The 9,603-nt window shown below is 23.3% G+C and overlaps 5 protein-coding genes across 5 annotated transcripts in view, besides 26 other annotated features; 1 reads left to right on the top strand and 4 right to left on the bottom strand.

The window, feature by feature from the left end:
• EDI_139070 (uncharacterized protein) overlaps nucleotides 1-280 on the bottom strand; it is a gene marked incomplete at both ends in the record, with an annotated part of 390 nt that extends 110 nt beyond the window's left edge. The window contains one exon of the mRNA XM_001733426.1: nucleotides 1-280. This exon is cut by the window's left edge and continues 110 nt beyond it. Coding sequence (XP_001733478.1) covers nucleotides 1-280 — 280 coding nt within the window.
• Nucleotides 281-354: 74 nt separating this feature from the next.
• Nucleotides 355-376: a sequence feature (AT_rich).
• Nucleotides 368-1,993, bottom strand: EDI_139060 (uncharacterized protein; the record flags this gene model as incomplete). The annotated part of the gene is made up of 1 exon (XM_001739539.1): nucleotides 368-1,993. The coding sequence occupies one exon, from the start codon at nucleotides 1,991-1,993 to the stop codon at nucleotides 368-370; it is 1,626 nt and encodes a 541-aa protein (XP_001739591.1).
• Nucleotides 665-687: a sequence feature (AT_rich).
• Nucleotides 1,697-1,719: a sequence feature (AT_rich).
• A 42-nt stretch (nucleotides 1,994-2,035) lies between the features above and the next one.
• Nucleotides 2,036-2,068: a sequence feature (AT_rich).
• A 39-nt stretch (nucleotides 2,069-2,107) lies between these two features.
• Nucleotides 2,108-2,983, bottom strand: EDI_139050 (ribosome biogenesis protein BRX1, putative; the record flags this gene model as incomplete). The annotated part of the gene is made up of 1 exon (XM_001739538.1): nucleotides 2,108-2,983. The coding sequence occupies one exon, from the start codon at nucleotides 2,981-2,983 to the stop codon at nucleotides 2,108-2,110; it is 876 nt and encodes a 291-aa protein (XP_001739590.1).
• Nucleotides 2,526-2,562: a sequence feature (AT_rich).
• Nucleotides 2,984-3,039: 56 nt separating the features above from the next.
• Nucleotides 3,040-3,109: a sequence feature (AT_rich).
• Nucleotides 3,110-3,221: 112 nt separating this feature from the next.
• Nucleotides 3,222-3,266: a sequence feature (AT_rich).
• Nucleotides 3,267-3,462: 196 nt separating this feature from the next.
• Nucleotides 3,463-3,541: a sequence feature (AT_rich).
• A 627-nt stretch (nucleotides 3,542-4,168) lies between these two features.
• Nucleotides 4,169-4,219: a sequence feature (AT_rich).
• A 620-nt stretch (nucleotides 4,220-4,839) lies between these two features.
• Nucleotides 4,840-5,000: a microsatellite.
• A 40-nt stretch (nucleotides 5,001-5,040) lies between these two features.
• Nucleotides 5,041-5,790, top strand: EDI_139040 (uncharacterized protein; the record flags this gene model as incomplete). Its single annotated transcript, XM_001739537.1, has 1 exon — nucleotides 5,041-5,790. The coding sequence occupies one exon, from the start codon at nucleotides 5,041-5,043 to the stop codon at nucleotides 5,788-5,790; it is 750 nt and encodes a 249-aa protein (XP_001739589.1).
• Nucleotides 5,240-5,274: a sequence feature (AT_rich).
• Nucleotides 5,358-5,411: a sequence feature (AT_rich).
• Nucleotides 5,459-5,508: a sequence feature (AT_rich).
• Nucleotides 5,627-5,661: a sequence feature (AT_rich).
• Nucleotides 5,791-5,795: 5 nt separating the features above from the next.
• Nucleotides 5,796-5,941: a microsatellite.
• A 231-nt stretch (nucleotides 5,942-6,172) lies between these two features.
• Nucleotides 6,173-6,193: a sequence feature (AT_rich).
• Nucleotides 6,194-6,223: 30 nt separating this feature from the next.
• Nucleotides 6,224-6,246: a sequence feature (AT_rich).
• Nucleotides 6,247-6,412: 166 nt separating this feature from the next.
• Nucleotides 6,413-6,478: a sequence feature (AT_rich).
• Nucleotides 6,479-6,538: 60 nt separating this feature from the next.
• Nucleotides 6,539-6,606: a sequence feature (AT_rich).
• Nucleotides 6,607-6,668: 62 nt separating this feature from the next.
• Nucleotides 6,669-6,691: a sequence feature (AT_rich).
• Nucleotides 6,692-6,712: 21 nt separating this feature from the next.
• Nucleotides 6,713-6,756: a sequence feature (AT_rich).
• A 115-nt stretch (nucleotides 6,757-6,871) lies between these two features.
• Nucleotides 6,872-6,926: a sequence feature (AT_rich).
• Nucleotides 6,926-9,286, bottom strand: EDI_139030 (uncharacterized protein; the record flags this gene model as incomplete). Its single annotated transcript, XM_001739536.1, has 1 exon — nucleotides 6,926-9,286. One exon carries the CDS (start codon nucleotides 9,284-9,286, stop codon nucleotides 6,926-6,928), a length of 2,361 nt encoding a protein of 786 aa, XP_001739588.1.
• Nucleotides 7,643-7,670: a sequence feature (AT_rich).
• Nucleotides 7,684-7,719: a sequence feature (AT_rich).
• Nucleotides 8,680-8,811: a microsatellite.
• Nucleotides 9,287-9,307: 21 nt separating the features above from the next.
• Nucleotides 9,308-9,418: a sequence feature (AT_rich).
• The last annotated feature ends 185 nt before the right edge of the window (nucleotides 9,419-9,603 follow it).

The raw sequence follows: 9,603 nt of genomic DNA, 5'->3' as shown, positions 1-9,603 counted from the left end.
CATAACAAACTAATTCTCGTTTATGTTTTTCTTCTGGAGTGACTGGGTCATTTGGTGTTATGTCCCCAATAAGCGCCTCTGCCATGTCATGACATAAAGAGACCATAACTGCATGACTTCTATCTAAATGACTTGGACAAAAAATCATAGCCAAAATAGCCATACGATACATATGATCACTAATACTTTCAGGATTAGGGACATTGTTATAAACCCATCCTGTTCTTGGGATATGTTTTAAGTCATTTATTAAATGAAGGAATTTCATAATATTCTCCATAATGTCAATACTTCTAAAGATTTGAAGATTTTTCTTTTTGTTTAGAAAAAAGAGAATAAAATAAAGCGAATAAGTTAATTAATTAATTTAAAAAATGGAAAAAATCACTAAACAACAGAAGCAGGTAAGAATGATAAGTATTTGTGATTGAGATAATCCAGTAACAGCAAAGAACAATAATTTGATAGTATCTAATATAGATAGTTGCCATACTGAAAATATCATGAATAAGGTTAATATAGCAAATGCAATAATACTTAAAGTTAATGATTTACAGAAATTCATTCTAGTAAATTTCATTATTAAGAATGCAATAAAGAAACATAATAAAACACTAATTAATACATCCCATCTCATATCATCAGTAATAAGATCAAGTTGACGTTTTAATAATTTAAAATAATATTGTTTTGTAGGACCAACAGAATATTTTTGGTAATGATTTAAGACAACATCTTTCATTGTGACTGCCACTGACTTTGACTTATCTTTGATAATCATTAATGACTCTTCCATAACACCTGAATTAAAAGAATGACTTTTTTGTTCATTAGAGAATATATATAATTGAAATGATTCATTTATAGAATTAATGAGTTTAGTACGTAATGATTGTGTTGATAATAAAGTATCTAATCCATACATTTGTTTATCAAATAAAGAAAGGGATTCATTTGCATATAATTCTTTCTTTTCTTGAATATAATCTAAATCAGCTGGTAATATAATAGCGCCCATACGCTGATTGTATTTATCTAAAACTTCTTTTAAAAGACTTTCTCCAAAATATTCAGCGATATGAGAAACTAATGGACTTATTTTTTCTTTCATTAATTCGTTGATAAAATTCTTAGCATAATTTCCATATTGTTCACCTGTAACTATTTCATGTAATTTGAATGGTTCAGATGTAAAAATCCATTGTTTTAATTCTTCTATTTTATTGCGATATTGTTGATTAAGTATATCATATTTAATATTGTCCAAGTTAGTAAATTGGTAATGATCATCAATAGGTTCAGGTATGACAAATAATCTTTGAACAGGGAAGAGTTGTTTAATAGTTTGTATAATTTCATTGTACTCAGTTATTAATGATTCGTTATCAGGATTATCTTTTTCTTTTAAGAAATGATTAAAAAGAAGATCGTGTTCATTCATTTTCATGATTTGATTATAATCTTCTACAACCCAAGTCAGTATTGGAAAATGGAATGAGGAGATATGATGTTGATGATAATATTGAGCCAATTGTGACATCAATGATAAAGACAATACATCGTTAAATAATAATTCATTTCTAACATTAATGATTAAATGAGAACTTCCCATTAAACCAAATAAGACAATGTTTTTATCAAATCCTAATGGATTACTTGATAATCCCTCAGTATCAAAATAAATAACTTCATGTTCTTTATTATATATTTTTTTTTTAAGAAATTCAATTCCTTTTGTTTGAGGTAATGAACCATGTCCTAACTCAAACCCAGAAGTTTTCGTTAAAGAATTTAATAGAAATGATTTCCCAGATTTTCTTGGTCCAATGACAGTAACAGGAATCAAACTATGAATTTCTTTGAGATAGTCTATTGCCTCTTCAGTAATACTAAGTGTCATATTATTATAATTTGGGCGGAAAAATTGTATAGTTTTTGCTTCTAATATAGTTGAAAGTAATACTAGAATTAGTAATGTATTTGTCTTTAACATAGAGTGTTAGTGTGTGAATATTTTGATCATTTTTTAAGAGGGTTTTTTATAAATAAAATAAAATAACAAAAAATAGTAAAAGCAATCAAATTACTCATAACTAATCTTACTTGATTAATTAGAACTCTCTTTATTTTCTTTCTCGTCATCTTCAATCTTCACTTCATTTTCAAATACTTCATCTAAAATTGATTTCTTCTCAACAATATTTTTTTGTTCTTCACTCTTTTCTTTTGCTATTTGTTTAGAACGAGCAGCAGATAATTGAGCTTCACGACGTTCCATAGAACGAATAACATTAGGAGAGACATATTTTTCATTTAAATACACAACTGATCCACTAAAACAACCAGCAAGTATTTTTATACATCTCATGCAATATCTTGGACCAATTTCAACAAGTGATAACTTTTCATTGCCACTTCCATCAACAATTTGATAATTCCTCATCCAAATACGATCATCAACAATAGAGAATTGTAATATATGATCAATAAATGGTTTTGATTTTGGATAATTTTGTTCTACATGGAAAATTTTTGATAATATTTCTTTTATAATTTTATTTTCATTACTTGCTTCAAACTCAGCACCAAAACTAATAATTGGTCTTGAACCTTTTAAAGCATTTCCTGTTAATTTTAAATTAGACATAGTCGTAATATTTTCTACAAAAAACTTAATAGAAGGTCCATGTGGTGCACAACAAAACCATAGATATAAATCAGTGTGTTTTCTGTTTTCGAAGAAAATGCATGTATCACAATTTCTTAAATCACATATTTCTGCAATTTCATGAAAATGTCGTTTGTCATCAAATTTTGGTTCTTTTTTGTTATGTGGAATCATTGCAATAAGATCTTGCATTAAATATCTTTGCTTTGCTGATACTCCACGTGATGCTAAAATCAAACATCTTGACCATGGGGCTTTTGGCTTTACGTCTGTCTCATTATCTTTTCTTTGTTCTCTTTCTATTCTTTTGAGCATAGTTTATTAATTATTTCAGATTTTTTTTAATAAAAGGGTTTTCTTTTTTTCTTTTCATTTTTTTTATTTACATATGAATTAAAAATATATCATTATTTTATTATTCAATTTTAATTAAAAAAATATCATGAGATTGTTTTAGTGGTCATAAAGATACTCTTTCTTAATAATGATTTCTTATAAAAGAATTGTTTCATGATATCATAAAATATTCACCAATAACAATAATGAAAAAAGCATATATTTTTAATATTTAAAGATGTATAAATATTAATTAATATTTCTCAAACGAAAGATATTTATAGAATATTGATATTACTCTTTATTAATGTACTCGTCAATAAAAGGAGTTGTTATTTATTGAACGTTCTTTAACTTTTCATTTCTTTAATTTTTTTTAATATTAGTTTTGCTTAGAGAAGTATAATTGAATCTACTTATTTTTAATATGTCAAAACTTTTAAGTGATTTGAAAACTCTTTATTTTTAATTTTAATTTGTAAGTTATTTTACTTTATATAAATTGAAGTATTTTATTTTTATATTAAAAGAATAAAAGAAACAATTCATTTAGATACAAAAGTACTTTTCATTCAAAAAAAAAGGTTTGGAGGATATGAATATAAAATTTATCTAGCATAAATGCTATAGATATTGTAAAAGATTTATTCTTTGAGAAACTTCTTGTTTAAATTAGATATTTTACTTTTTATTAACTCTAAGTAGAATTGTTTTAAGAATTTGAACAATAAAAAAAAACTATGAATAAGGTGTTATCTTCGTATAACCAATTACTGATTATCTTGTATATATTTTATGTTAAGCCATTAATAAAATAAAGTATTAAATACAACTCATTGTAATCAGACTTAGTATAGAATGGTATAGTTAGTATAAAAGAGTTATGTTAAATAAGAATAAGAATAATAATTTTTCAAATAATGATATTTGATAGTTACACAACCATTGTTTTAAAAAGGACACTTCTAACGATACGTTTGATTCAATACTTTGTTAGAATCTTTTATGGTATCTATTTTGAGAATTCATTTCAACAAAGATTCTAAAGATTAGTTTAATATAATATTCTGAATTTGTTATAAAGAATGTTTAGTTTCAATACAAAAAAGTATAAGTAAAAAAAGTTATATAAAAAAAGAAGTTGAAACATAAAGAAAGTGAGTGTTTAATAATAAAATTATTTTTAAATAATTTGCTTATTTTTATAATTTTATAGTGTTTTATACTTATGTCACAAGTGAGATTAGTCTATTCAACTATAGTTTGTTTTATTTTTAGAGGAAATATTATCGTTACTTTTTAAATGAAACAAAGATATTAATACTGTCGAAAAGATAATAGATAATATTATAACAAAAATCTATTTGTAGTTTTCTTCGAAGATATAACAAAAACATAATGCCTTATCAAAGAAATCATAGAAGAAACTCTTTAATAGACGTTGTTAACAAAAGTAATGTTATTACTAAATGAATAAGTTCTTGCTAAAAAAGAAGAAGAAATAACTAAAACCATTATCAGTCAGTAGATATGAATATAAGATATAAAAAATATAATTCGAATAATTAAATTTAGAAAGTCTCACAAATTTTCCTTCGTTATATAAAACAAAAATAAAGGTATTCAACAACAGTAACAACTAACAGTATTAGTAAACAAGAACTTCAAAATTTAATCAAGTCAAAAATTAGAAACAGACAAAAATATCTTTTTTATTGATTCTTCCTAAAATAGCAAACCAACAAAGAGATATAATTGAATAGAAAATGAATATATTATGACCTAATGAACGGGAAAAGAAAAAGAGATTAATATACAATTTCTTTCGTTAGGAAAAAACTAAAAAAAGAAAGAAATCTAAAAGAAGAATCAAAGAAATAGTAAAAAGGACTAATAAAAAAACTAAAGAAAAGGAGAATAAACAATAAAAACGTTCATCTAAAAATGCGTAAAATGAAAAGAAAAATAGAAAGATAAAAATAGAAAAGGAAAGAAAGGGTATTTTAAGACACACTAAAAAACTAAGAAAAACAAGAATGATGCAACTTAAGATGAAAGGTTTAAAATTCCCATGTCCACTTCATGTCCTTGTTGATGGTCCTGTTGAACAAAATGAAACTGAAATGATTTTTGAAATGGTTTGTAAACAAGAATTATATGATAAAACAATTCATTCAGTTTGGTTATACTTAGAAAGTGGAAGAACAGCTGTAGAAGAAACATTAAAGAATAATGAATTTTTAAATATTTTACAAAAGAATATATTAATTGAATCATCATCATTAGAAAGTACAATAGGAGTATTATCAATTTTAACAAGAAGTGATCCTGTTACATTTCTTTTAATGGGGAGTTATAAATTAATAATTAAATTATTTCAATATCAATTAAAGTATTCAATATATATGATGGCATTAGATTGTCTTTATTCTTTAATATCAACTCATTCTTCTGAATTAATATTAAAATTACTTGAAGAAAATGATTTATTATTATTTATTATTCTTAATGGTATTTCTAAAGAAAATGATAAAGAAGAAAATGAGTTATGTGGTGAAATGCTTAAAATTTCTTTAAGTTGTGAAGGAGTTAGAATAAAATTATCAAAAGATTTACATTGTCTAAATAATTTTTTAACACATTTAAATTATATTTATCAAAGTATATTAGTTGATATGAATAATCATATTTTATTAATTCGTCTTTGTGAATGTATTGAATATCTCACTTGGGACTCATCTATTAAATTTATTATAGAATCTTATTATAGTGGTTTATTACAGTAGAACAATTATTTATCATTTGTATATTGTTATTCATCTTTTATTCATTTATTTTTATTATATTATTTTTATCTTTTTTTTTTTAAGTTCTTTCCCCTAATTTTTTTTAATAGTAGGTTTCTTTTGTTTTTAAATCTTTCTCTTTCTTTTAATTATAGCATTAATTGAAACATGTATAATTCTTTTGTTATCCATGTATCCAGAATATGCAAGACATTTAGTTCTCTTTAGTTCTTGATTACATTCTTTCAATATATTCAATCTTAAAGAGATCAAATATTTTTTTACTAGCTTTGTTTAAGAAATATTTATTGAGTGTTGTTTATTATGTTAATTGAAAGTAATCTTTTCTAAACTGATAACCAAAAACTTGATTCGTTTTATCTTTTTATTTTATTTAAAATATCCTTTGCATTATTTTTGTTAATACCTCTACTAATTAAATAAAATTATTTATTACTTTATAGACACTCTTTCTTTTCACGTTTTTTCCTTCTTTTACATAACTTTTTGTTCTTTCCTTTAATGGGTTTTTTTAAAAAGTCATGAGAATTTAGTTTACAAACAAGTTAAGTTAAAATAAGGAACACTTGTTTGATTTGTTTAAAAAAAAGTAAAATAGGTGTTTATTAATTATTGTTGTTTAATTTAAAAATTTATATTTAGAATAGTTCTTATTATATTTAATTAAGTTATACAATACTTTGAGGACTCATGTAAAATAAAGTTAAGTAACACTAGTTGTAAGATCTTATTATATGATTTTTCTATTGTATTATTTATAAAATAATATAGTTAAAATTATTTGTTTATTTAATAGAGAAAAAATTTCATTTTGAAAAGTGAAAAGTGGAAGAATAATGATTGAGTGTTATGATAAGTAATTTAATAATAATAAAAATATCCAACCCATAATTTTTGAAAGTAAATAAAAAAATAATGAATTAATAAATTAAGAAATTTAAAATAGAATTACCACTTTCATCTCTTCATTTAGGTGAATAAGATATAAAGGGATTCGAGAAAAATGAGAGATAAGATAATGCCATTTTCAAAAATAAAATGATATATATTCTGTAATCTCTAAATTTTATTTTTTTTTGGATATTTCTAAAAAAAAATAAATAATAAAAAATTATCAATGATTTACAGGTGGATAATAAATCAAATGAATATTTTTTAAATGATTTAAATTGATATACCTAATCAAGTTATAAATGTCATATGTTATTGAATCAACAATATCAATTCTTGGTTTAATAAGACAATTTATAGTAATTGGATCAACCCCAAAAGCAATCATAATTTTTTGTAAAGAAAGAGATGGTTTCATTTCACCTTTAAGAGATAATTTACGAAGAGTAGGATCACTAAAGTCTCTAAAAAATTCCCATTTTTGGCGAGGTAGAATATAATCAACTTTCCAATCACAATCTAATCTATTCTTATATTTGTTATAAATACTCATCAATTTTAAATAACGATAAGTATCTAAACTTGTCCGATCAATATATTCTCCTCTTCCATATAGTTCATACAAACTTTGAATATGTTTCCAATAATCATTTACTCTATTAATACCATCTTTTTGATCATGAGAATCCTTCATATCTATTTTACATAATTCAACAATTTGATTAAATAACCACATTTGATTTTGATCATTAATACAACTAAATGCCATATCTTTTCTTGATATGTCAATTGTTATTCCTTTTTTTATATAAATTACACAATTTGTTGTAAGAAGAAAACAATATAAGTCATATGTTGAATTACTAAATATCATTTTAAATGGTTTTGTAACAACATTATTCATTACAGTCATTAAATATTCATTTGTCATAGAATCTTCTTTATTAAATTGAATTAAAATAAAATTACCATTTCCTTCACATAATTTTAAAAAACAAGTATTTTTTAAATAAAATTCACCTGAATATGAACGTATTTTTGGTGGAAGAAAAGTAATAGATGAAGGTGTTATTTGTACACAAAATATTTTTTTAGTAAAATCAATTGAAGAATCTTTTTTAGATGGAATTAATTTCATAACATCAAAAGCACGATGATATTTATTTGTTTCAATTGTATTTAATAAGAATCTAAAATGAAGATTATATTCATTAAATGAATATTTGTTTATTTCATTAATAAATTCCTGTGTAATTTGACTTGGAACAATAATATTTTCTTGTAATAATTTTTCAATCATCCATTCCCATCCAAATTCAAATGATTTTGGAATAGTATAATCTTTCTTTTTTAATAATTTTGAAAATGATTGTTCATTAGATATTTTAAGGTCTGATTGAGAGATTGAACATTGTCTAATTACTTCATGAATATTTTTCCATGAACTTGGATGAATAGAAATACAAATAACTTGTAATCTTGAAGACTCAAATGATTCCCAACAAGGAAGAATAGAGTGTTGAAAATAATTTTCAATTCTCATTTGGTCATGAGTTAAATGCATAGGAGAAGTTTTTCTTAAGAAAGGAATTGATCCTTTAAATGAAATATAAACATCAATGAATTTTTCTCTTTTAGAACAAAAGATATGATTACAATTATTTTGATTAATTTCTATCATTTCTCCATATATTTCATCATAAAAAAATAGTCCCATTTCACTTTTATTTTGTAATTTTATAACAAGATGTCCAAATGGCTTAAAAGAATCTAATGGATTTTCTAATTTTTCAACATTAATTGATTTATAACTTTGAAATATTCTTGTTGTTTCCCATTGTCCAAATTGTATTGCATAAACACAAAATTCAAATACAAAAAAACTTTGGTGCATTGGAAGAAATGGTTCTTCAAATAATTTTTCTATACGAATATAATTAATAGCTCTAAGTCTTTTGTACTGTATAACTGAAAGAGTTCTTTCTTTTCTTCTTTCAACTGTATCAATTTCTTCACTTTGTTCATTTTCATTTGTATTATTTTCATTATCTTCTTCTTTTAATATTTTTTCATTATCCTCTTCTTTTAACGTTTCTTCTTTTTCTTTTTTGATTGAATGAAGAAGTTTCTCTTGTTCTTTTATATATTCATCAGTTAATTCCTCTTGACTATCATCAGAAGTTTTACTATTACTATTCTCTTCTTCATCTTCAATGCTGATTTCCATTTCTTTAACTTCTTGTTGTAGTACATCATTTTTATATTCTTCTATCATTTTTCTAAATTCTGGACAAATTTGATGAATATACTGATGGTCAAAAGTTATTCTCATTGTCACTTTATTCTCATTGTCTTTCATTTTTTGCATTCCATTCTTCATAACTTGTCCATTCATTAAAAGTTCAATCCCAGTTATCTTTTTACTCTTCTTCAATTCTCCAATTTTATTCCATTTCATATCATATACTTGTTGAAAGTATTTATTAAACACTTGCCGTTGCCTGTGAATAGAATAATCCACTGGAAAAAATCCTTCTCTTTCGCATTGAATATTAATTTCTTTAACTTCTTCTTCAACTGACATAATTTGTAAATTAGTTACTTCTTTTTTAAACTATATTTTTATATTTTTTTACTATTCTTTATAGTTTTTTCTAAAAACCTATTCTTTATAATAAAAAAAACTATACTTTTAGAATTTATAAAATTATTTAAACTGAAAAAGAGAACGCAAAAGAAATAAATACAATTCTATTTCATATTACTTTATTTTGAAGATAATAATTTCGGGAATTGTTATAAAAAATACATAGTCGTTCAAAGATATTGTTTTATAACAATACCTTTTAAGGCTAAGTACATTCAATATACAATTAATTACTTTTTATAAATAATTTTGAA

This window comes from Entamoeba dispar, genomic scaffold, assembly GCF_000209125.1.
Source record: "Entamoeba dispar SAW760 scf_1105229462229 genomic scaffold, whole genome shotgun sequence".
Classification (NCBI taxonomy): domain Eukaryota; phylum Evosea; order Mastigamoebida; family Endamoebidae; genus Entamoeba; species Entamoeba dispar.
The sequence above is the reverse complement of the archived record's forward strand: the minus strand, read 5'-3'. Positions and strand labels throughout refer to the sequence as shown.